Below are 27,249 nucleotides of genomic sequence, written 5' to 3'. Positions count from 1 at the left end.
GGCAGGGAAATCTGAGGCCACTGTGCTGCAGATGGATGTAACCCTGAGCAGTGTGGATATGAGCCAGATCTTGTCATTCAGCTTTGGGGCTAGTGACCCTTCCCAGCTCTGAGCAGTAAGGCTGGGCACACACAGGCTGAAGGAGGAGATGTACAGGCAGTGTAACATGAAAACCTAGAAGTCAGAACTTGAGGAGGAAGCAAGAGTGTGTGTGGTCTACTGAATCCATGGCACAGTCCAAAATTCCAACAGGGCTACTGTGCTAGTTAAGTAAACAATTTTTGAGGACATTTTAAACTTGTATAGTCTTAAACAGGGTCGGGGACTGACTACATTTATGAATGTTATGGCATTCAATAATTATGTAGCATAAAACAGCCAGAAAATACCCTATCTAGCAATAAACTGGAAGTTTGGGGTGACAGTTTCATTACAGTGAAAACAGGAGAGACAAAGTTAACAGGAGGGTATATGTTTTACACTCAGACAAGTTACTTTCTTTAGGAAAACCTAGTGACTGTGCCAATTGAGAAAATACCCAGAATAATCAAGCTATTCCTTATGAAACAAACTGTGGTTTCTTTTATGAACCTTGGAACTACATACAGACACATGCCTTTAGGAAAGGCATATGTCTCCTTTAAATCAAGTTAATAAGGAGGTATTTACAGGTATTTACAGTCACAGGTAAAAGCTCAGGGATCCAAGAGGGCTTTACTGCTTTCACACCCATCCCAAGCATTTATTTCAGAGAAGCAATACAAGGTTTAATAACATGGCCTTTATTGATGACACAGGAAAGCAGATGTTTTAAAGTAACTAATTTTTCATAAAGAGGAGAGAAAATTTTACTTCCTGTTACATAATTACATGAAATCTGTTTAAGTCACTAATGTATAAAAATAAAAAAAAAGTTTGCATACTTCGTACCATCAAGAAGACCTAAGTAGCTGTATTTTCTAAAACAAAGGGAAAAATAAAAAAAAATTGCATGGACAGAACTCAACAGTATAAAACAATTAAATGTATGTTATAAAGTATTTTTATTATTTGTAATCTCAGTCCTTGAAGATGGCTAAAGTAGATCCTAGCAGGATCAAACCTTGCATATTTACACACAGAGGTGTAAAAGTAATATTGCCAGTTAATTGAAATATGCATTTTCAGTATTGTTCTGAAAATCAATGAAGTCTAGAAGCTAGATTTTAAATGCAGATGTTCACATTTCAAATAAAGTTCTTCTTGCATCCTGTATAATTAAGGCAAAGTATGTTATCTTTTGAAAATACCTTCTATAATAGTTTCTGCATAAAAATATGAAATAAAATATAAAACTATATATATTTAATGGTACAATGTTATGTATGGTCCAGCAGAATAAGGCACAAAAAGTAAATAGAATGCAAAAGCATATATAGAAGTTAATGTGTTATTTTAAGTGAATATAGCAAAATTCAAGTAGTTCTGAGTATGCTCATTTCTTGCAATAGGAATACATTTTTTATATAAGTATCTCATGCTAAGCCTGATGTAGAAACATTCTTCATGTAAGCATAATCTATCATGTTTATCATTTCATGTATGTCATTTGTACAGTGGCTGTATTTAGAAATGTGATAGTTTTCAAACCATCTGAAACAAGGCTCCTTAATGAGCTGACTCAGCCTGAACTTCAAGTGTGAACTTTTCCATGAGGCAAAGCGTCCTGGTTTCCTGCCCAAATCACTTGGGCTTGGGTGAGTTTTGTCTGCATGCTTAATATGAAGGTTAATATTTTCACTAACATAAATGACAATACACGTCCCTAAAGTTGGGTACATTTGCCAAGTTTGTTTTCACAGGTGGTGTTCACAAGCAAATTTTCTCTCTCTGAAGAGTTCCACAGAGAATTAGTGTATAGAACGGGCCACCTGCATCAGTACAATGGCATTATTGGTCAAAAACCTTTCAGGTGAGCTGGTATTTATTTTGGAAGTATGGTCTGTTTGTCAACAAGTAAGCATCATGTAGAGAGAACAGAGAATCTTAATATATTTTGGATTGATAGAAGGCATGCATCAGCATCCGTTGTCTGACTGCAGCCTCAAAGCAGCAACTCCTCCCTACCCCACAAGTATTTATCTGTAAGATTTTCACAAAGGAAGAGGAGAGCAGATGAAGTCTTTACTTCCTTCCCAAAGTTTCAGCTAATTTCTTCAGTCTTTTCTTCAGCTCTAGAGGAAACTTCTCGTAACATTTTTTGCACACCGGCTTCATATCAAACTCAACAAATTTATTCCTAAAATAACAAAGCAAAAGAAACAGACAAAGTTTTAACAGATGAGATAGTAAAAAAAAAATTTAAAAAAATCTCCTATTAAATGTGCACAAGCAAAAAATTAGCTCCCCAATTTTTGTAATCACAAATTTATACAAATAAATTTTTACAAATACACTAAGTTATAAGTTCTGTACACTGCAGACAGTGATTACAATACCCTGTTGAGCAAGTTGTGCAGATTTTACCCAAAAGCTCATATTTATTAACAGTGTAATTTAGAAAGCCTTTCAAATCTAATTGTAGACTAAACATAAGATAATGGAATAACAGGTTAGTATTTCAAGTTGCAGCTGCGTGAAAGATGTTTTGGTTTTGACTGCCATAACTTCATGCAAAAGTGCAAAAAAAAAACATCCTCAGGACTAACCACAGAAGAAAGGAGCAGAGGTGGCGGTGAGAAGGAAAGGAAGTTTACAAACAGATTGGCTTTTTCTTTTTCTGCTTCTCTTTATCCTTTGCATCACGTTCCCGTTTGGCAAGTCGTCGCTTAAATTCATCTGGCATTTTCTCATAACAGTGTTTGCAGACAGGTTTTAGATCAATTTCAACAAACTTATCCCTTTAGAGTTAAACAAGAAAAAATAAAGGATGGAAAAGGAGAAGAGTTAGGAAGACTAACTGAAGGAAGACCTGAAGAGACAGTGGAAAGAGATGGAAAGTACTGAGTGGAGCAAGAGGAAGAGACACTTATTTCCTCGATGCTGCTTACATGTTTTTCATACAGGAACAGCTACACTATAGCAACATCTACACTTTGAAGAGAACCAGTGATATGTGTTGAAGACATCACACTTATCCATAAACTTACTTGAGGGTTAACTTAGTGTTGCAAGTTGAACAAGCGAAACAGTTCACACACCATGCCTTATTCAGAGCAGACACAACTAGAGAGATGGGAAAAAAGAAATCATTAGCCTTAACAATAAAAAAAAAGTGATTACAAAAATTTTAAGTTTACATATTCATGAGGTGTAAGGAACACTCATTGATTCTTGTATTAAGGATCATCATAACGTGGCCAGACTGGCGAGGCACATTTTAGAGAGTAATGTGCAGGACTGTGAAGCATTGATACAGCTGTCCCTGAGGCAAGACCAGCTTAACCTATTTCTGCCTCCTATTTTTTGCTTCCACTTCATCTCATACCCAGCTGATCTCCAATGGTTCTGTGAGGCCAGGTTCCAACTTAATCAGGAAATGCTTCCAGCTGAAGAGCAATCCAGCACAATTGTGTTTATGTTTTCATACAGTTTCATTTCTCAGATCCAGTTCAGACTGCCCTGCAATCAACAGTTGCACTTGCCCAGCTGAAGTAAATAGTGTAAGGGCAGCAGCTAGACACTGCTGGTAAATCAGCCCTATCAAGGTGAAAAAAAAATGGACTCTCTTTATTCTTTGTGTTGAAGAGAAAGTAACTATTTCCTATTTGTTCTGTGGGTAAATCCAGTTCCTGTTCTTTCTCTCAGTACAGCTTTCTAGTTTCGCCTTCCAAAATTTTCCTAATTTAGGGAATGCAGGGCAATATTTTTCTTATAATGTTTTTCTCACTCAATCTCTCAATGTTTTTCTCAAAGTATTTTGTCAACAACAAGGAGAACCAAAGCATTGTCATGCAGAGAGTTTTTTCTGCACTATGGGGCAAGCATGTCCACAGATACACAGTTATTCCACTATTTTCCAGAATAATACTAGACAGGTCAAAGTCTTTGCTCCCAAGCAACCTCAGTAATGCAGTCATAGACACCCTCCTGAAAAACTGCTGCTACAGATATTTGTTTCACCAACAGAAAACAATGCTGGATACCAAATTTGTGACAGCTGACTTAAAATTTGTATTCAGAAATGAGAGAAGAAATGTAATTTAAGACATGCACAGAAAATAAAGAAATTAATGTACACTGTATATTTTCAGCTCAGAGACCAAAACTTAAATTATGGGTATCGGAATATATGGTGAAAGGTTAGAATCATACAGAGATGTAGTTATCAGAAAAGTTCAATTTCTGCTCCTTCCTGTAGAATTTTCCTGAAAATGAGGACTCTTTCCTCTAAAGCATTTTGGGTTGTCATTCTGCAGGCATAGTGCAATCCAGGGAAAGCACATCTACAGGATGCATGTCTTACCTTATAGTTACATCACTATAAACTAGTTTATGTGTCTTTTTGAATGTTAGAAGCTTGCTCCTGCTTTGCTAATGCCTTTGGCTTAAATGAAGCTAACATAGTATTCACTTTGAACAGGATAAATAGGCATATAATGCCACATTATTTCAGGTAGAATAATTTGCTTTTGGTATTTTATCAGAGCTAGTTATCAAAAAAAACCCACAAAAACCCTCAAACCCACCTCCTTCTCCCAAAAACCCCAATGAAACAATAACAAACCAAACACATTACTTGCAGTTCTTCCTTACAGGACATATATTTCCAAGTATGATCATTCCTGGTTTTGTGACATTATCATAAGCCTAGATTTTCAAAAGACAGGTGCTTGAAATAGATAGGTAAATATCTCCAGGATTCAAACTGACATAATGGGAACAAGGCATTTAAAAAAAAATTCCTAACAGTGCCCACCTATGTCTTTTAGTATCTAAATATTTTTCAAATCTGGCTCATGAGTCACAAATTCATTTGTGGAGATGCCTGTATGCTCCTGCTTACCCTTGCATGTGTTCTTTTTTGAAGGTGGTGTGGCAGGAAGTGACTTCTGAGCATCTTCCAGCATCCCTGGCCTCTACTGTCACTAAGGGGTTTCACAGTTCTCTTTGGCCATGGGGTGGTCTTCTACCATCATGAAATGATGTTAGGCTTTCCTACCGTTTGGTCTCTGACTAATCAGCTCTAAATTAATTTCTGGTCAAGAGATCATCTGTTTTTGTTTTAATGAAAACTGGGCTGCTTCCCCCTTACTTTCACTTCTAAAGAGAACTTCCATCAAAAAGGAACCTTAAGGAAACAGAGAAGTGCTTACCATCTCCTTCAATCACACGGTTGCAATGGAAACAAACATCACCAAACAGCTGAACAGGAAAGAGAAGTAATAAATTTTTAATATAATGATTTTATTGAAGGTAACTTATCAAACTAATAAAACAACTCTGTTTCAGCTGATGGGCACAATCGCTTTCCTGTTTGTTCCAGTGAAATAAAGAGAATGCTGGCAAGTCTGGTTTGGTTTTCCAAGGACATTTTGCATCATCTCATCACAAAAAGTCATGATAATATTAAAGATGAAAACATTTATCTGCCTTTGATTCTCTGTAAGTATGATTTTGTTTTGTTTCAAGATTTCTCTAATCCTGAAGATTTGAAATACAGCAGTTGGTGTCATGTACACATGGTTACTAACCAGAAAATGGTGTCATGTACATATGGTTACTAACCAGAAAATGTAACATTTGGACTAACATGCATGACTAAAATAATGCATTGCTGTAACTGTAAGAACATTTTATCTTTATTAAAAAAAAAGGAAAATTTCAGACAAAAAAAAAAATTCTTTTTCCAGGCTTAACCTTTGTCCACAATATAATAAGAAGTGCCAAAAACTTCATGTATGTATGTTTTTTTACTGTAGTAGTTAACCTCAGAAAAGACATCCACTCTACATACAGCTCTTTCTGGTGCACAGACTTGGCCCATCCCAGCTGCAACACTATTACTGTGAACGTCACAGCATTTACAGTCTGCAAGTGTGCCAGCACCAATCATCTGCCCTTCATCACTAATGACCAATTAAGAGTCCATCTGTAATTAGCAGATGCCATACAACTCCCAGGTGTAACCCTCTCAGGTATTTATGAAGGCAAGGGAGGTGAATGTGACATGACACAGATGGCTTCCAAAGAAAAATATGTCCGTGTATGGTGGGGTGGCTCCCCATCCAAGGGTGTCTGGAGAGGAGTGGTGCTGCCACATGTAACTTCTACATAAATGCAAGTGGTCACTAGAGGGTGTCTTCTGACAAATTTAGTCTTGGAAGTCTTTATTAGCCTAATGACTGAGCAGGAGCACACATCGACACACAGTGTCTTAGAGCAGCAGCTGCAGGGAAACCCACAGCACTCACTGGGGCCTCCAAACGCAGTTAGTGAGTTGCGTTTTTAATAAAGATTAAAAAATAATCTTTATTTTCTTAGGAGAGATTACTTGTCATTAGCTGCTCTGATCCACAGACACGTCAAAGCTCTGTAACAGCTCTATTTAAGTACCACTAAGCTCGAAGAACAACTTGATGCTGATTGTCCTGGCCAGCCTTTGTGAAATACCTGCAGTTTTCTTTTTTTATGCTCCACAGATGAATAGGGAAACCTCTATAATTAAATGCAACAGAGCATGCTAATTGCCATTACATCCAGAGGTGCTTTTAACAAAACAGAAGAATGTCCATGTCTTTCCATCTGTATCTAATAAAACCTATTTGTGAGTTTACCAATTAATGCCATTTAAAAAATATGCAACCTTACCTGATTGTAGTGGGTTTCACAATATGCCAAGCCTTTTCTCTCATAATGACGATGACCCAGGAATGGTTTTTCACATTTTGCACAAACAAAATGCTACAAAGAAAATTACAATACATTTTTTTATCTTTTGGAAGTAACGTTATTTTTTCTGGAAAGCAAAATAACCATGTCCACTACTTGAACATGGCTGAAGTCTACTAAGCCATCTTGAAAAGCAGAGTTAAAACTTTTGTTTCTACGTTTAGGCCATTAAAATATTAATTCTTTTAATGTCTTCAATCTAAAAGTTACAAAACAATTTCAAGCAATAGAGTCTCAATTTTTATCAATGAACAGAATTAAGAGTTGTTAAATAATTGGCATTATCATTATACCCTTGTGAAGAAAGCATTTCCTAGAGGAGATTTTTTCAAAACAACAGAAGAAATAAACAATTTATCTAATTAAAATGCAAGATGTGGAACTAAATCTTGTATGTGGTCTTGAAATATGAACTCTCACATGAACTGTTAGAGAAATATGTACCTAGGGGTATTATGATGCTTAGTAACATGGTTGGCACAGATTTGACTGCTTCTCCACATGTACTGCTTTGAGCTCTGAAATTTTATTTTGTAAGGACCTTGCTGGGCTTCCTTTGAATTACTGATTTTAGTTCCACAGTCAAAGCTCTCTTTAAGGTGATAGACAAGTAATTCCTATTTCACAGTGGAAGACCAGCCACAGTAAGGTGGAAGAGGGATTTGGAGAAGGCATTTATAATCATTGCTGCAAACTCTGAGAATCCTTTCATTGAAATTGAACAGAAAAATCACAGATAAATATGCTACAGTTTACATTTGTAAGAGAGATCATTTAGCATCTTATGTTTACCTCCACGTGCCATTGTTTGCCCATAGCATTCACCACACGGCCTTCAATTGGTCTCCTACAAGCCCCACAGATGGGGACACCCATTTTGTCATGGCAGGGTAAGCAGTAGAGTTCTCCTTTCAGCTCACGAGCATCAGCAGTAAGTTCCTTCCTGTTCAGAAGTTGATGAATTGAGAGCATGAATAAAGGCACTCAAAAATGTCAACTCTTGAGAGTTTCTACTCTCAAGTGAAAAGTGAAAAAAAAAATCAGCATTTGCTTTAGCAATTATATTTTTACTACAGTAACGCAGCAGCATCAAATATAACACAATTCAACACAGTTCAGCTCTGATCTCAGTAAGCTGAGAACAGGCTGCAAAGCAAGGTGCAGTGAGTCCCTCTGGAAACAGCTACTGCCCTTGTGTCATTCTGCTTAAGCAGCACAAATCTGTGTGTGAAAGCTGAACATGTTTGGTTTATATTCTGGCACTTATCACCAGTTTATTTTAGATTTGCATAACTGCAACTGAAAGTAAAATGCAGCTATGCAGTCCTCTATATCTAGTTACATTTTCCTTGTATCAAACTTCAGGGAAAGAGAACTACAGACCCACATGAGCTAGACTTGTTCACTTCCTGTTGCAGAATCTTATAAACTCTACTTTTTAGTAATTTGCATGGCTAGATACTGAGAACCTTAAGCTAAACCTTAAAAGGGACTGTAATCACAAAGATTCTCAACTGGTTGCCACTGATGTAACACTACATACTGTTATTCAAATCAGCCTTTGCTGTGGCACTGAGATAGTAGCTTCCTTTGCAGCAGAAATAAACTAAGAATCCATGCTATGTCCTACAATGCTCCATGCTCCAATGCTCATCTCTGCATAAGTGCAGGATGTAGAAAGGTGCAATTTCATGAGCTGCACTTGCAGAAGATGATAAAATGAGATGGGAGAAGGCTTCTAAAACAGACAGGCTTTAAAAAGAGAGAACAAAGTTTGGATGCCGTTGAACTAAAAAAAGAAAAAAACATAGGCAAGATAGTAATTCAAGCAACAAAAAAGAGCCACTTCTTAGCAGAATGGTAAGCTATCATTTCACTACTATAGACATGATAACTGTGCCAGTACTTGGTATTTTGTAAGGTACTGCCTTGTCCTGCAGGGTCCAATCTTTCTTTATTCCCCAGTAGGTCAGCTGTTGTCTGAACACCACAAGCCAAAAGCAGTAATACACATCTGGCCACAAGACATCCAAACCCCACCCCCTCTTGTCAGTTGTACAGGACAAGTTTCCACTTTAATTTAAAGCAAATAAGGCCAGCATTTTCCTGTTTCCCCTTGCAGAACTCAGGTTACCCGCAGTTTGCACAGTTGAAATGATCAGGGTGATAAGGATCATTTTTGAATATGAGAGGCTGTTCATCAATAATAGCATGACACTTCTGGCAAATGTACTTTCCCAGGCCTCTGGCTTTTTCCTTGTTATGGCAAGGACGGCAGAGATGTCTGAAATGGCATAAAAAAAGAGAGGTAAGCATTGCTACCAGGTACTACAGTGCAAAATATAAACCAAAAATCTCTCAGAACCTCAATTCTATCAGCTCTTTTTTGAGTCTTGTTAAAACAACTTCCTTGCTAAGACAAACCAAGTTCAAAGCACCAAAATGATTGCCCAAGTTCCAGGTGATCATTTAATTTTCTGTCACCACAGGGGTATCATTTCTTCAGCTGAGTTAAAACTGTATTGAAACACAGAAAACAAGGTTTCTTATAGATTCTTGTTGATTAATGTTTTATTTTCAAAATCTTAAAAATTTAGATTAGAAGCTGTATGAGCACACAGGTTCTCCTTCTGTAGATAATTCTGTATATTGTATTATACATAAGAAGCCAATGGCCATATAATACACATGTAAAACATTCTTTTGATCATAGATGGCAAAAATATCCTGCTATGTGAAGGGTCCAACTGAACATTAAGCAATTGTTATTAAATATGGTGCCAAACTAGACCAAAATTGAAGAACCAAGTTGGAAAAAGAAAGTAAACATTTTTATAAAAAAAATACAATGGTTCTTTATCTGAAAGTTTACTCTCTTATTACAGATAACAATGATCCCAAAAGGTCACTGGGTAAAGAAAATGTTTGCCGTGAAACTTGCTGTTGAAGCAGGCAAAATGTCAGTATTTTTAAGATCTTGTGGTTTTGTGATGCCCGATTAGACCATATCACAAAAAATACTTCAGATGCTCCATTCGAGCTGGAAAGCCTCAGGAACCAAAACCTCTCAGTCCCACTATTAGTTCATTTAATTGATGACCAGTTAACAGAAGGAAGGGTGGAGATTTACCTGCCAGCATTCTTGACAAATCCAATATCAGCCAATACTGCCTGGCAGATATCACAGCAGAAGCACTCTGGATGCCAGCTATTGTTCATGGCTTTAATAACACGACCAATAATGAACTCACCTGTAAGAAACACAACACCGGCATGTAAAACACCATACTAGACAAACTTAAAAGTAACTCACAAATGTATCACTAATGACTACAATCATCATTCCTTTCCTTACCCCAAAATCTGGTAGGACACATTGCTTTCAATATCACAGTTCTGATTCCAAACCCTGGAAATCTGGGTTTGTTTTTTGTTTTTTGTTATGGGTTAAAAGAAAACATTTTTGCTGGTAGAGGACCTTCTGCTATTTATGTACAAGTCCTTCAACATGCACACTCCACCTTCTCCCTGCAATAATCCTATTTTGGTCCCTTCACTGGTTTTACTTATCTGTTCTCAAGCTATGAGGAAATTGATGGAGTACTTAATACAGTAAGTGCTTTCTTGTGTCCTAATCATTTTTCTCCTTCCCTTCTTTAAGAGTATGACAATGTTAATTTGTCACGTACATAGCAGAGGTTTCTACTCCACTAGGACTTGAAGGTATTCTATACTCAAAGCACAACAGAACTGAACTTGGGTGGCTGTGAATATCCTGCAAAAAAACTCCCATGGAGTCCAAATGCAAAGGTGCAGTGAAGCTGCAGAACAGTCAATCCAACACACGCAACTTCTGACCTACCACAAGGAGTCCTGCCCCATAAGGCATTAAAAAAATGTGAGAAGTAGTGTTGTGCATGCAGTATGACTGTACTGCACAGGCAGTGGAGTGATGTCCACCACATGTGATTGACATGTGATGTCATGTGCAGTACAGTCACACACTGATTGTTCTCTATGCTGATGGACAGTGTAACAGGGGTTCTGAGCAGTGCAAAATGTGTTGGGAGCTCAGCTTCCCAGTGCTCTCAGAGGCTGAGCTCTGGCTTTGGTTACAGCTCCAATGGCTGCCAAAGGGGAGTGCTCAGGCAGGTAAAGGTGTGGATGACAACATCCAGCATGCTACTCTGTAGCATCCCCATGAAGTCATGGCTTTGCAAGAACAAATCCAATGGACTCCAGACATGCCAGGAATGCTCAAGGCCCCATCTCTGACAACAGCCCCAATGACTTTGTCTGTGTTTATTAAGTACAAGCAGTGGAAAAGCCCAGCTCTGGGCAGGACCTTGATGATGTTTTAAGGGAGCTGGCAATACTAGGAGAGAGGATAGGAGAAGGTGGAGCTGTGCCAACTGTGCAGGAGAAATCCTGGAGATAGCATAGCTCCTCACAAATTGCCACCAACTCATTTCTTCCTCTTCTTCTGCTTGTTCACATATGCAGCCTTAAATTCACAGTTCCATAGCATCTGCTTCCCTCTCCCTTGGTCAACACCTCCCTTAGCATCAACACCTCCCTCCACAAAAGGAAAGGCCTCACTGAGATAAATTAAAGCTTTAGCACCTTGCCAAAGGTGCCAAAGAAACACAAGGGCTTCTAGAGCAGTTTAGGAAATAGCCAAATAATAACTTCCCAGCTATGGCCCACCAAAATGTGCCACACACAGGGGAAAAAGAAAACATGCAAGTGATTACAATGCAGCAGATGCACAAGAATCTACATCAACAGTGGCAAATAAAAAGCAGCTCTCAGTATCATGTAGGATTGACATTAGACACTGAAGCCTGAAAGGTATGTTTCAAAAAAATCAGCAGGGTCCAGCTGACCATCACTTGATTATAACACTAGATGATGAATATTGTCTCAGGTTCTGTGAAGTAGGACAGCACAGCTGGGCTACAAAAGTCAAAGCAGATGACAAAGTCTTGTTGCATGGTTTCAGCTACATGAGAAGGGACAAATGTCAGCACCTAGAGATGTACAGATATAAATAATCACGAGTATTATATATAATTGCATATGCAATTGTATATGCAATTTATGAATGGTCTGTGCATTGGATCATTGGCTCAACAGCTAAATTATTTACTAAAATAACTTTATTTAAAAATTATTTATTAAAAAAATATTTTAAATCCTACTGGTTTATGACCTTTAGAAAAAGCAACTCGCCAGTTTGCCTGAAGTCCAGCTCATTCCTGAAGTACAGATGCTCAGCTGAACACAAGCACCTCCCAGGAAACAGATACAAGGGCAGCACAGCTTCCCCCAGTGACACTCCCATTTGTGATCAGTGTGAAGTATTTCACCTTAAAACTTACCACATTGATGGCAGCAAGGGGCAAAAAGCATTTGAAAATCATGTTCACAGTACTTCCTCCCTTCAAACTGAAAATAGAAAGAGGGATGAGGAACTGGCACTTAACATAAAATGCAGTAACAGTCTATTGTGTTTCCAGATACAATTAGGTAGTAAAACAAGAGGGGCTGAGCAAAAGCAACCAGACCATGAGCTACATGTGCTAGGCATTACACCCACCCACCTTAATTCACCTACTAGTTAGCATGTAGTGTTAATAGCACACCATTTCTCCAGTACTGCTGAGAGTGTAAGGCGTTTTCCGTCACCCATTTACATCACAAGAGACATCTGAATTCTGACAGACTACTGAAACTGAAGCAACCAAACACATTCTGAGCAGAAAATTAGCTAACAAACAGTATTGGCCAGCAGGAGGGGAGAAGCATTTTCCTCAAACCTATTTGATGTCTTCCTCATTCTACATTTCCTGCCAGAATGACCCAGCATACCAGAGGGTGGAGGTTGGGGTAGGAAGAACACACAGGGGCAGAAATCTTTGCAATTTATGAAGCAGTTCAGCCAAAACATGAAGGAAAATAAGCGTTTTCCTTCATGATGTTTATTTCATAGAATCATAAAATCATTTAGGTTGGGAAAGATCCTTAAAATACTCAAGTCCAAATATTAAAGAGTAAAGTTCACTACATCGATCAAGTTAAATTTATTTTAAGGGATTTGAATTTTATCACAGCTTATGTAAGTTCAGCTACAGTTCAAGCTCCCATTGAAAAAAAATCCATATGGAATAAAAAGATTCAACAGCACTGCATTAGTAGCTTAGCCAATGAATATGTAAAAACATGTAGGCAAATATGTGCTGAAATGAAGGGAAATGTTTAGATACCTTCAGGCACCATTATTATTAGACACAAATGCCAATGAGCATGTCAAAACCAGGTAGACATATCAGGTATGCTATAAAATGTTTGGATTTGAATGTCTCAGTTTAAACAGTGGAACAAGGAGGACAGCAGGAAACCTTGCTCCTTTCTTTTCACTGGGCCTAAGACAAAACTAAGTGAGTAGCGTAAAATACTACCCATAAAGTAAGTATTTGTGCATAGACAGAAAACAGAGAAATGTGGTTCAAGATCACCTGTTGTATAATATGAAATGGCAAGATTCTAATATAATATAAATATAATAAATACTTTTGCAGCTGGGAGGATGGGGATCTAATAAAACATTTCACTAGATATTTATGGTTAGAAAATTCCTGTGCCAAACCTGAATTGCACCTATTAGGAACAGAAATACATTAATCCAGTACAGACCTTTTCAGAAGTCTCTGTCAGAAATTTATCAAGTGTTATTCCAGTGTAATACTCTAAAACAGATTACTTTTTAATTAAAAAAAAATAATATTTGAGAGATACAGGGCTATTACTTTCTCAAGGAGTAATGGAAATTACTCATTCATTGTGAATTGTGCTTGCTTCCTGCATGATAAAATCCTTTCCAAACAGAAAAAAAAATTGAAAGCTTCCTGATCTGTTGAAACAGGTGGTCCACCGGGGGATGCTTAGGTTTGCTTGGATTTCAAAGCCACCACATGTTGATCTGAACAGACCAAACAGGTTTTCTTCCCCTCTTTGCTCTTTGTTTTTGTCAGGTAGGTTGGTTTCCATTCAGTCTTGTTTCTATTTTCAACCTCTGCTCCTTTGTGCTGCCCTTTGTGAATGACCCAGCAGTTATTATCACAGAAAGCCTTCAGCTTCTGTAACAAACCTTACAGTACATAGTTTAGAAGTAAGTGTTTCACTGTTGTGTGCTGAAGGTCCATGAGGTGAATGGCCCTGCATAAAACATCTCACTGTGAAATAACCTCCAGCTTACCTGCATGTTTTTAGCTAACTTAAGTGGAAAGTCATGCACAAAAACTGAGACTTTAGAGATTGTTTCTCTAAGGCAGCTTTTGGTAAAAACCATTTTAAGAAAATACTCGAGAATGGAAACAAACATGAACATCTGTTCTGCCATTAGTAGAGGACTGTGCACTGCTACCTGTAGAGAAATTCTACAATAGCAGCTCTAGGGAATACACATCTTCCAGGTGGTGGAGTAGAAGCAGACCAGAATTGCTACCACTTCACACCCAACAGCAAAGAACAGAGAACTCTACTGGAATCTACTTGTGTTAATTTTTGTTTAGATTGAGTGCATAAAAAAACCTTGCTAAAATGATGTTACTGAGCAAACTGAAGCACAAATCAAATACACCATACCCACAGTTTCTGTGCAACGTTAGGCATGCAGGTCTCAGGAATCCAAACTATCATTTCTAATACAAGAGGCCATCCACAAAACCCCTGCTATGCTGTGCAGACTCTAACCAGGGGATGGGCACCACTTGTGCCTGTGAGTGACTTGGCTCCAGTGCTGCACACAGCGAGCTGTGCTGATGGGGGGGCTTGCAAGGCAGCCCCGAGATCAGCCCTGCAGCACAGGAGACCTGACCAGCTCCACCCCCACCCGTGGAACACAGTGTGAAGGCTTATCATGGCAGTGTTTGACAGCAAGTGTGATAAGCAGCTTAATGACTAACTGGGGGAACCCTGCAAGGCTTGCAATAGGCAGGGGAACAATATTTGCCTTCCTAATTGCTAAGAGCTGGAAATCATTTCCAAGAAATACTAGCTTAGCTAAACCAGGCACAGAGTAAACACAAGCTCATGCTGGGCAACCAACAATGCCTGTGTTTACCCACAGAACCTGCTCAGAAAAACACATTACCTGGCCACACCTTCAAACACAGCCATCCTCTCAAAAAGTGCATTAAGCCAGTCTGAGGAAGATGTGCTTTCTGCACTTCTTCTCCAGTCAGAGTTTTTCTTGACAGTGATACAGATTATCTCAAGTTCTCTGAGCACTGTCAGGCACTCCTGAGCACTCACCAAGCTAAGCCCACCTTCTACCTGCTCAGGGCTTTCCTGCCTCTCACAGAATGGGTCACGTTGGAGGTGGGATCATCTGCTCCAACCTCCCTCTTCAAGCAAGGTCATCCTAGAACACACTGCACAGAACTGCACCCAGATGATTCTTAAGTATCTTGAGCGAGGGAGACTTCACAACCTCTCTGGGCAACTTGTACCAATGCACAGTAAAGAAGTTCTTCCCCTGATCAGGTGGAACTTCCTGTGCATCAACTTCTGCCTGTTGCCTCTTGTCCTATTGCTTGGCACCACCAAGCAGAGCATGTCTTCCTCCTCTGACATATTCCCTTCAGATAATTATATACATTGATGAGGTTCCCTCTCAGTCGTCTCTTCTTGAGTCTGAACAGGCCCAACACCCTCAGCCTATCCAATGTTATTTTACCTGTGTAATAATTGTGGCAAAAAGTATCTATCCATAACTGAAACGTTCCACTTTCCATGCAACATTTCTCAGGGTACCTAGCCTGAAAAAAACCCCCTAGCAACATTAGCCAAAACATGTTTAGCACACAGTGTTATTTTAATTCCTGGGACAATCTACTGGCACTCACTTCTGACTTACTGTCTTGAGAGCAGCATGTTTCAGTAAGAGAGTGCTCAAAGACCAGTCATCCTGAATATGAATGTTAACAAGGTAGCAGTAGGAAGCAAAACGCCTACATCCAGTGTACCTAAGCACCACTAGGATACTTGCCTCTTCTACCACAGAGATTCAGGTATGGCCACCCATGAGCAACACAGAGAGATTGCAACACTCCTGAACTATGTCCAAAAGTCAGACTTTTTTTCTGCTGTAGTCTCCTCCAGAAGATACAGGCTGCCTAGAGCATGATTTCCCAAACTTTTATCTTTAAGGACCATTCCACTTTCTGAAAGAGGTCCCTAGAATCACTTACTGTTTTTTGAGTCACAAAAAGAATGAAAAAAGTATTAATTATTAAGAGAAAATACATTTTATTGGTTTAAGACAATTTTATGAACATAAATACAAATATTTTAGTTTTGAAACATTCCTATCGCTTTACATTTGCCTCAGGTTTTAACGTGTCAGGATGAACTCTTTCCCGAGTCAGCTCAGTATATATTAACAACTGTAATGCAACTTGTTAAGTATCTAGAGGGGTGTTCTTTTGTTTCTATTTAATTAATTCTGCCTTGCAGCTCAGCTTTTGATGTCTTATAGAACACTAGAGGCTAATTTACTACAATTTGTGTAACACTATCCCTAGAGCCTTTTGATCCTCAAACAAGGTGAGAAAAAGCAAATCCCCAGGAATCCCCTTAGCCAGTCTCTTTTGCAATCCACACTCCTCCCTCAGCCTCTCCTCATCACCATATAACACAGCTCTGTAAAATCAGAAATGCTTCTATGGAAGATAAACTATTGTGCTCTTGCCAAAGGATGACACCTGTATGTGAGAGCACAGAATTGTTCTTTTTACACTCTGCTCATTTTCCTTTTCAGATCATCATATGACACAAATCCTGTAACTGCTACCCTAAAATGGATTGTAAGCTCCTCGAGCAGAGCCTTATCTCTCTGACAGTAATTCCCTGACTGACACCATCTATGGTTCCCTATACTAATCACTTTGTATTTTATGAACCAGTCTAGAGCTTTCACTACCACTTTGTGCTGAGCCACATTCTGAATTCACACAATGGAGAAATGTAAAAGAAAATGAAACCTGTTCCAAAATACCCTCCTAAGCTGAGGAAAATAAACCTGGAGAAATATTATTGTGATCAGGTCTTAAACCCCTGAAAGTGTGTTAAGAACTGATAATTTTGAATGCTCTAGACTGTTAAACTTAAGAGTTGATCTTACACTGGCCCTGTCTGGTTTGGATCAAAGCATGCTCACATACAGATCATCCCTTTTCCAATGCCAAGCTGGACTCACTCAACTCAGTGACAAACTTCCTATGGACCACAGGATGAGGGGATTTCCCTCTATATAACTTTCTCTAAGAAGTATGTTTCCTATGTATTTCTGGTATGATACATCAGATTCACAAGTTTCATGGAAAAAATTTGCGCTGAGAAAAAGATCTCCAGGAATTTTTTTCTCAGCGCTGATAACCCTGAGGTGCACATTTAAAGAACTTTATATACATTGATGTCCTCCAAATTAGCACAGAAATGCTCCTGGTTTTTTTTCTCCCTTTCCTGGGCAGACACTTTCAGAGCCCAGATCGTCCCATGGGACTTTCTAAGCTATCCACCTGCCTGTAGCTACTTCTGCCATGGGAATGAAGGCTCAAGAGGGGGGATGGGAGGGCTCCTCTGCCCTGCTTACCTCATAGAAGAGCCCCTCGGGGAACTGCTGGAAGCACTGGGCGCAGACGAAGCACTGCTCGTGGTACAGCTCACCGTTGCTGTTGACAATTTTCTCGGCAGGGGCAAAGCCCCCCCTGCAGCGCTCGCAGATGGCGTTGGCAAGAGCGTTCGCCATGTTGCTGTCATTCAAAAGAAACAAAAAAAAAAAAAAAAAAAAAAGAAAATTAGCCCAAATAGACAGCAACACTGGTTGTGGGTCTCCACCCCCCCTCACCAGGCCAAACTGCATCACTCTAATGCTAAGCTGCTCAACATAAGTTTTTCAATGAACTTCATGGCTTGTGGCATCTCCTCGAAATAAAGCTATCACTTCTCCCTGCTCTCTAACTCTTTAGAAACAAAATCCCTGTGATACACTCTAACTAACTGAAAACCACAAACAGAAACATTGTCACTGCAGACACAGTTACAGATTTCTTATGATGAAAAAAGGCAATTCAAAGTACTATTAAAATTATGATATACATTAATATTACTGAAAACAAGGGCAAATATTAATGATGGAGGACTGGCATCACACAGGAAAACATAAACAATTTATTGTAAACTAATTCTAATATATACATACATAAATTTTAAAATACACATATATAATGGCATTAGTTCAGAGCTCTAAATAAACAATGTGACAAAGTGCAGGATCTGGTCTGGCAGATATTACTGAGAAACAGAGTAGTTAAATAACTATCCTTTATACGAGCTCTGCATAGCTTGAAGTAATTTCACAAATTTGGTTTGAAGTCATGGGATTTTTGATTGGTTTGTTAAGGTTTATCTCAGGGAGTTCAGCTCATCATTGCCAGCCCACTCCAGGGCCAAGGGGTAGGGTGGGAATGCTCTGGCTGCCCCACAGAGACCAACACACAGGCCAACAAAGCTGGCAAACGCATGCCAGGGATGCAAAGAAATATTGAAACAGCAACCTTTGTTGTTTCTCAAAGGCACAGGACCAAAAAAATGGCAGCGTGGTAGCTGTCCACATCTGCAGAAGACAGTACAGCTGTGCTTCAGTTAATTAAAGCCAGAAAAATGTTTCCTTTGCAAACATTTTGCCACTCGTATATAGACTCTCAAAGCTCTGCCTTTCAGGATCATCCCACTGCGCTAGTAAAATGTGGTAGCAGAGAGCAAATATAGGGCAATGGTCTAGTTTCATTACAATGTGATGTCAGCTTACAAAACCACTGAGTCAAAATTTATCTGGAAGGTTATTAGACAAGTGACATTATTTGAAACACATGTGCATGCATGCACACATTTTGATACAGCTATCATGCTGTGCCTGTAAGTGCAAAGCCCAAAGTCCTCTGCAAGATGCCAAGCCTTCCTTCTTATCCCTTCAAGGGGATACTCTGGGCTCCCACCATGTTCAACAGGAATTGAATTCATTCCTTGCACACCATCCAAGGGAGCAAGCAAACACCTAGCACGTGGTTCAAAATGGAATGTGTTTTATCTATTTGTTACTCTGTCCCACAGAAGAGCCCTACACAAGGTCACATCTGACATGTTATTATTAGCTGGCACATTTTTTTCTCTCTCTTTTGATCTTCGCAGATGAGGAAAACGGCAACTGCAATCCAAATATCCACTGTCCTCACAGTGAAATGAGTGAGCAAATTTCATGTGAAGATCAGATGCAGGATGGTCTAACCCATACATAACAGACAGACCTATGGACAAACTGCAGTGGCTATACACATAAACTGTGATCAACTATAAAGCTCACCAATGGTCTTCATGGACTGTGTATGCTTTCTGTGGGGCAAAACCTCAGACCATTTCCCCATCCTCCTTATCAATCTAAATTAAGAATAATCACAAGAGAAACTGGGATCTTTCATCACCACTTCAACAGCGCTCTAGCATTAAGGATGCTAAGCACTGCTGTATGTAAAGTGTAATCCAAGAAAAAACATGATACAAAGTTCAGGACCAAATAAAAACAGTTTACCTCTTCAGGGAAAAGTGCTTCACTTTGAAGCACATCATATATGTAAAACTAGTGAAGTATGTAATACTCCTGCATTAATGAAGCAGTTTATCCATTTGCCCAGAATAAGTGGCAAACAACCTGAAGGCAGAGAGACTACTTTAAAAATTCCAACACCATTTTTACTGCTGGTAAAAGTTTCTGATGCAATTAATGATGAAATTCAAATTAACAATTCAAATTTTAGTTGGCAGTTACAACTGGCAATGTTTCAAGCAGAACAGTGGCAAAGGTTGGATGAGAGAACAGCTTGCACAGCCTGAGCCCCAGATAATAAAATACATTATGTACAATAAACCAGTAATGCCACTGCAGTTACACCCCAAAGCTGAACAGAACAAACTTACAATTTTGCATAAAAGTCACAAAACTCTTTGTAGAGTTTTGTTTCACTGTGCCTACGTTGCAGTTTTGACACCGGTTTCTCGCCTTCATTTCTCGCAGAGTTGTGAGCATTGGGAGCGACCTTGTACGCAACCTCTTCATCCTCTGGGATGGGGAAGGGCTGAGCTCTGTGCTGGAAGTCCATCTTGCTCTGACTGCTTTCCCAGGTGTATATATTCTATCCTTACACTGCAAAGAAGCTGTAGGCAAAGTCTGCAAAACAATATGCTGGACTTCCCCTTGTTCCCAGCGCAGTGATTTACTTTCACAGCTCGTGTCATGTAGCTGCAGCTACTCAGCACCCTGCTAGAGCTTCAAGTTAAAAGTTCAGCAGCAGGGCTGCGAGCCTGTCACGCCAAGATTTACTGAGGCTGGCTGCGCACAGAGGAGAACACCCCTGCCAGGCCCTCGTGTAAACTCGGATGCTGGAAATGCTCTTTGCTGCTGGCTGCCGACAGAAGCTGCCCAGGAGAGCTCTGGTGTGAGTAAGCCATGTGAGCAAATAAAATCACCACCAAACTTGGCTGCAGCTTCTTTCTGCTGAGGGGGCATGGAGGCAGAATCCAACAATATTTTGCCATGGGAAAACCAGGAACAGTGGAAAGCAGGAACAGAAGACTCCTGTCTCCAGGTAAATATTGCTTTAATGCCCATAGTGTGTTAATTACATTGTAAAAATGACCTTTAATGCTCCACTTGTGTCTTCTAAGTCATATGTGTTGAATTTATCTATTTACTGTCTTTCCTCCTGTCAGTACTTCAGACAAGGGGTAGGTACAGGCAGATGGTTTCATTTCTGTTGTGTTTCTCAGGCCGTTAACAAAACTGACAGGCATGCCATAATGGACACTTATGGAGGAAAACCAAACCTTTATTTCCAGTGATGTGCTTCATTTAGAACAACAATCCAAGGTAAGAACACTAACTGAAGTAAGATTTGCAGCTAATAATTCAGACTCCTTCAAGCTCTCTCTCTTTGAAGCATAGTACTTGTGGCAGATCTGGGATACTCAGCTTCCAGCACTTCCTAACTGCAGAAAAGGAAGGCTTTTGGGAAGCCCTCTGGAGCAACTAACTTTTGTGTTGAACTGTCTCAGCCTTGTTAGCAATCAGTTGAACTGCAGAACTGCATGCACTTTGTGCTCGTGACACACAGCACAGTGGTAGCTGAAGAATCTGCCAGTCAGTGAGGGGGCATGAGGAAGCAGAGGATGACAAGAAGGAGATGAGTAACAGGAACAAACAGAGAAACTAGAACTAAGATCAGAGAATAATAGAATCATTAAGATTGAAAAAGACCTCAAGACCACTGAGTACAACCATTAATCTAATATTGCCACATTCACCATTAAATCATGTCCCCAAGTGCCACATCTACACATCTTTTAAATACCTTTAGGGATGGTAATGCTAACACTTCCTTGGGACACTTCCGGTTCCAGTGTTTGACAACATTTCCGTGAAGAAATTTGTCCTGATCTCCAATCTAAACCTTCCCTGGCACAACTTGAGGCCATTTCCTCTTGTACTGTCACAGGATATGACAGAATGTCCAGTCAAGGCTACAATTTCTTAATATACCTGCACCTTCCCTAGGACCTGCCACAGAGGGTCTGGCTGGTGATGGTTTTTGGCCATATCTCTCACCACCAGCTAGGACAGCTTGTTCAGCAAGCATACAGCAGCCCACACGCCACTGTCCATGCAGGCCTGAGCTTGCCAGCAGCCACCTTCCTGCAGCTCAGCCAACACAGTCCTATGCTGCTGCTTCTGCTGACAAATTTGTAGAATGGGTTCGGTCAGTGTCTTTCCTTCACTTCCCCTCAACAAGGAGCAACCCCCTAGGCAAGCTATTTCCCTGCATAGGTGGAACCCAGGCTGCATGACCCTCCTCATCTGCCTGTCTGTAGGTATGATTATTCACCCTATGCCAGAGCTACCAGGAGTCAAGCTCTAACAGGCTAAGGAGGCTGCACCCTCACCACTGACACAGCCTGGCTGCAGCTCAAACCCTATTTTTATCTGTTATGGGGCAAGCTGCAGATGAAGCAATTATCAGGTTGTAGCCCAAGGCCACAAAAATCTTGCCAGAGCACCACTGCACTCCTGGAATAAAAGATTTCTGCATTCTCTGAAACATGAGTGATGAAAATGTGCAGTGTCTGCCAAGAAACATGCAGAGGTATAGTGATGCCAGTTCTTCTTCTTCCTCTTGCTTCCCAACACTTTTTGCACAGGTCAGTGCTGAGCTTCTGTGGGTATAAAAATCTTCAGTGAGACTGACTGCAGTGGACTAAAAATGCTGATTTACCCAGGATTAGTAAAGGTGCCCAAAGCCACTAAGATAATAAACAGCAAGTCAGCCTATCTCTTCCTCTTATCACTATTTTCTCAACAATTTCCCAACTCTTTTCCTATATTTTGTCCCAGATCACAGACAATTCTCCTGGGAAGAGGCTGCTGCAAATCAAAAGTGCCCTGTAGACACTTTCTCCTAGTGGACTACTACAATTTTGCAATAACCTGAAATCCACAGGTGACCAATGTGGTTGGAAGTCACTTCTGCTGCCTCTTTGGTCAACAAGAGAACATTTAATTGCTTCTTCAGCTTGCTACTGTGCAGTCTTCTGCATGGCTGTAGCAAAGCAAGTAGTACCGCAAGTCAGTGCAGTAAGATGTCCATCCAAAAAGCCTGGTTTTGTCTTCCTAGGTTTTGTCAGGAAGAAGTCCTTCAAAGTAATAGGATTCCATATGTGCAATAAGTAGAAGCTGCCTGGTTCTCCAGTCATATTACCATTGCTGCTGGAGGAATGACTCCTGATTTTTTCCATTAAACAAGAACAAGCTTGATAGGAGTTTAAAATGGTCCTTTATGCTACTGAAGCAAAACACAGCTTCTACTGTGGAGGTCTGGTAACCCACAAATCCGGAGCAGCTGGCCATCCTTCTCTTTTCTGACATTTTGTAGGAGGCATGCTGCCAAGATCTGAAATACATTTTAAAAATACACTGCATTTTCATTAGGGAATTCTAGGTTACTCTGAGGTGAAGCTGCCCATGGGGAGTGAGAAGTATGTAAGAGGTTGTTTTGCAGCAGCAGCTTCCCAAGGGCATTCCTTGGGATATGGGACAAAACATAGCAAGCAGCCTGTTGTAAGGCAGTGTTAGGGAGAAAAGAAGTCGAATGTTTAACTAGAAAAGGTAGGTATGAAAGAAATAGACAGTCTCCTCTGGGCACACTGAGGATCCTATCAGAAGCCAAAACTGGCGGTGGGGAAGGTGCTGAAGGAAACGGTGGAAGAGGGAGGGAGAAGTGTTCCACTGCGGTTACCAGAAGGGCTTTGGTAAACAACAGCAAAACCAGGCGCAGTGCCTGATCCTTGCTGAAGGATGACTGCCGCCTCACTCCACGCTGCTCTCCCTGCACAGCCTTGCGGCCTGGCTGCCCATGCTGCCAGGGGCACACAGGGACTCTTACAGAGACGGCTCGCTGGCCAGCCGAGCCCGCGGAGCATTCCGCTCCGTGCCACAAATAGCCGTGCGCGGAGCAGCCACGGCTCCAAACAAGGTGCTTGGCAAAGGCAGCTGCTGCCCGGCCACCTCTCTGTGCCACCGTGACATATCGTGACATATCGCTGCACGCCGGCCCGCCGGGACACGGGCACAGGCGGGATGAGTCAGCACAGCGCGTCCCACCCCTTCCCCCGCAGGTACGAGCGCTCTCATTTCAGTGATGCATTGACAGATGCTATGCGGTGACTCTCACACGCAAAAACAGAACAACCGAGAACAGAAGTTTGGCTGCAAAAGACGCGTGGGCTTGCAGTGCCCTGCTCTGATTTCTGCACCAACATTTTAAAGCACTAGTTGACCTTTTGTGGGGGTTTTTTATTGAAATTAAAAACACTCTTGGGTTCTGGTTGCTGCAATTGTTTATCTCTTAAGCAATAAAATACTTTCCATGTTAAGCTGGTCTCCTAAGGCATTTTGAAAAAAGGTATGAATCTTTTATATCATTCAAATGCACATTTTACAGGTAGGATTTTCACATGTGCTCAGCACTGCTCTAACTACTTTTTGTGTTAAAAAATATGGAAAACCCTCGTGAAACCACTGCAGTAAAAATCGGGTGAATTCTGAGTGTTCCTGAAAGTTTCATTATTTAGTCTTCACCTCAAAATGCATAATTAAGCTTATGTGGTGGGAGTTCAAACAGGGCAAACAAAAAGGCAATTCTAGTTGTTTCATATCCTCCAGTATATATTTATTCTAGTATAAACATGTCCAAAAAATGCTTTGGTCTCCACAAACAGAGAAGGTTCACATTCCATCTCTCCATAAGGAAGTAAATATAACTGGAATAGACAGGTAAGCAGCAGCTTCCCACACAATGTTTATCAGTCATTCAGGCACAGTGAAATATCAGCCTCTGACAGAATTTGTAGAAAGGGAGAGCAATGTGCAACTACAGCATTTCCCTGTTATAAGTAATATTTCAGCAAAGCATTGTGTTTTCTTCCTGCTGGTTATGTCTATTACCAAATGAAGCCATGCTCTGTGTAAACCAAGCAATGACTTCTCTATACAGATATTTGGTACTCTTTAAAACATTCATCTCTTCCTCCCCCACTACTGTTTCTTTCAATCCTGTGCAGACAGGAAAAACAAAACAAACAGTATCATATATGAAAAGCCCACGAATTCCAATAATTTTGTGTTGCATGAGACACAGCATATTATTGGTTATGCTTGAAATTTCCACCCTGCATAGTCAACTGCGTGCCTACTACATTATGGCATCCAAATTCTGTATCCAAATTCCTCAAAATCTATAGAATTTGAGGCTGTATTTCCACTGATGCATTTCATACAACACTTACATTCTCATTTCCAATTTAAGAATAATAAAAACAGTCAGCCACTCTATACTAGTGGCTGCACATCAAATGTCCCTGAGACACTTGCTGTGAAAAGAACCATCTTTTCAAACCTGAAAAGAGAAGATCAAGTCCACCAAGCTCCAAAAAATTGACAGGACAAGAAACAACCTCAAGTTGCATCAAGGGAGGTTTATATTGGACACTAATTTTTTTTTGTTTTTTCATGCAAAGGGGTGTCAAGCATTTGGAACAAGCTGCCCAGAGAAGTGGAGCAGAGTCAACATCACTGAAACTATTTAAAAGACATGTAGATGTGGCACTTGGGGACATAGTTTAGAGGTGGATTTGGCAGTGATGGGCTATTGGTTGGACTTGATAACGTTAAGAGGTTGTTACAGCCTAAATGATTCTATGATTGTAAAATGATGCAGTAACATATTTCTCTTTAGGGTAATTGTTTCCTAGCACCAATATTCAGTTCATGTCATCTGTCACTGACATCGACCAAAAATCCTCCACTGAATCCTCAGCATAATGGCAAATGCCAGCCTTTGATTCTGCCTGAGTCATCTGCCTGCACTATGTGGAACCAATGTTTTGACAAGCTGAACACTATGACCTGAGCAGTTCATCCAGGAGCTATAATTAATACTGTGACTCAATGTAACACCCCAGCAATCAGGAGAGACTTCCAGTACATCCCTGCAGTTCCTTGTAGGGCAGAGAGAACTGCAAAACCAGGCTTCCCACCCACAGCAACATCCTTATTATAGTCACATCTCCACTGGAGACACCATGCTGAGGACTGACCTTCAGCTTTAGTAACCTGCACATCACACACATCTTTTATTATTACTTTATTACTATTAATCTACACTTTCAGCAACATAATCTCTTCTCACCTTCATTAGTTTGAGCTTCTATATGATGAAGTGCAAAGTTTTTCATTGCCTGAATTAATTAATTTTGAGCAGAAGTACAATGTGTTACAGAAAACATCTCAGCTGTTCCTCTTCTCTCATACACATACCAAATTGTAATTATTAGTCACTCCAGGTTTCAGTTTCACATTTTTCTCTTCCTACATTCACTACAGCATCACCAGGCTTTAAAACCTGCAGAGGATGGCAGACAGCTAAGCCATCTGCAGTTAATAACGTAGCATGAAATAATAATAGCCCTAATATTCAACTGCCAAGAGAACAACCAGAAGCAGTTTATGTTCCTAACACTCAATAATGAGTAATGTGTCAACAAATAACACTAACACAAAATAGCATTTGGACTTTATTACAACAGTCTTAACATTTAGGGTAATGCAAACTAAAGGTCTTAATCTTGTACTTTACATTTATTAGCTATTCCATATTCCATGCTGGTAGCACACCTGTCAAGTAAACATGAATGAATTTCAGTAGCAGTTTGTGCTAAGGAAGACTTCCATGCATTTTTCTAGCAGAAGGTTTGGCAAGGTTTCTTTTAAACCTTTTTGCCAGGTTTTTTAAAAGTAATGGTTTCTTTCTCAACAACTCGAGTGAAGCAGCAGTGGACAGTTACAGTATCTATTGTATCACTTTTGAGGGAAGAAGATACAGAAGTTACCCCTCACAAGAATATTCTGCTGGGATCATCCAAAAGAACAGCAGGTTTTTTTGCTTGACAGAAGAGAAGCAAAGGAAGGAGGGAAGATGACAGGGGTTTGAGCTTTCAATCAGAGGGGCTCGAGCCCTGCCAAGCCTCCTGCTTTGCTACATACCCTGGTGTAATCTGAGGAGTAGCTTTAGAAAGAATTTGAGTTTAAAGCCACACAACTACTTTACAGTTCAGGCAAAATTCATAACCTGCAACTTGGTAGCTCATGGAGTTATCCTGCACTTCTACAATGTCCTTTAAAAAAGTATATGTATGAGGACCAACTTTGCAATGTATCAGAAATACAGGGTATGCTTCACTTCAGTTTCTGAAGTCAGTGAGAAGAAATGTACAAAAGAAAAACTGAAAAGCCAAATATTGTGCAGGACAAATAGCTTTCAATGCAAACTTCCCATACTGGAACAAGGGGACCAGCCAGGGCAGTTTTGAGGCATGACTGAGTGGTAGACCAATAGCTGCATAGAAACAGAGTTCAAAAGGTAGACTCACCTTGGGATCAAGAACTTTATGATCTATGAAGAGTGTGGTATGCATGGATTTCACATGCTAGAAAAGACAAACATCATTTCATATTTACTCTACCTCTGTCCACTCATTCCTTGCTGGAACAGCTGGAATATTTTGAATCTTTAATTTAAAAAAACACAAGCTGAGAAATGCTGCCAGGTATTGCTATTTGTGTCTGTCAGTATGTTACTTCCTTTGAGGCTAATAGTAAAAAGTTTTTAGTTCATTTTTTCTAGTATTATTATGGCTATTAGGGCAGCCAGA

General features: G+C 40.1%; 1 protein-coding gene and 1 long non-coding RNA gene across 6 annotated transcripts in view; one reads left to right on the top strand and one right to left on the bottom strand.

Annotated features, from left to right (window-relative positions):
* Positions 1–761: 761 nt before the first annotated feature.
* The window catches only part of LIMS1 (LIM zinc finger domain containing 1), a 68,310-nt gene continuing 41,822 nt past the window's right edge, over positions 762–27,249 (bottom strand). For 2 of the 5 annotated variants that reach the window (XM_058800451.1, XM_058800452.1), the window contains exons 2-11: positions 17,528–17,687; positions 12,252–12,318; positions 10,001–10,121; positions 9,005–9,154; positions 7,663–7,813; positions 6,790–6,882; positions 5,295–5,343; positions 3,129–3,204; positions 2,688–2,879; positions 762–2,278 (exon numbers count right to left, since the gene is read on the bottom strand). In XM_058800451.1, the coding sequence (XP_058656434.1) occupies positions 2,732–2,879; positions 3,129–3,204; positions 5,295–5,343; positions 6,790–6,882; positions 7,663–7,813; positions 9,005–9,154; positions 10,001–10,121; positions 12,252–12,318; positions 17,528–17,687 (1,015 nt within the window). In that variant the 3' untranslated portion in view covers positions 762–2,278; positions 2,688–2,731. Of the gene's footprint in view, positions 2,279–2,687; positions 2,880–3,128; positions 3,205–5,294; positions 5,344–6,789; positions 6,883–7,662; positions 7,814–9,004; positions 9,155–10,000; positions 10,122–12,251; positions 12,319–17,527; positions 17,688–19,908; positions 20,147–27,249 lie in introns of those variants that run through there. The other 3 variants (XM_058800448.1, XM_058800449.1, XM_058800450.1) reach the window with 3 other exon arrangements.
* LOC131571927 (uncharacterized) lies at positions 20,424–23,802 on the top strand. The gene is made up of 3 exons (XR_009275994.1): positions 20,424–20,576; positions 20,758–20,857; positions 23,656–23,802. It is a non-coding gene; the product is annotated as an uncharacterized LOC131571927 (long non-coding RNA).

This window comes from Ammospiza caudacuta, chromosome 2 (genome assembly GCF_027887145.1).
Source record: "Ammospiza caudacuta isolate bAmmCau1 chromosome 2, bAmmCau1.pri, whole genome shotgun sequence".
In the NCBI taxonomy this organism is placed as follows: Eukaryota; Metazoa; Chordata; class Aves; order Passeriformes; family Passerellidae; genus Ammospiza; species Ammospiza caudacuta.
The sequence above is the reverse complement of the archived record's forward strand: the minus strand, read 5'-3'. Positions and strand labels throughout refer to the sequence as shown.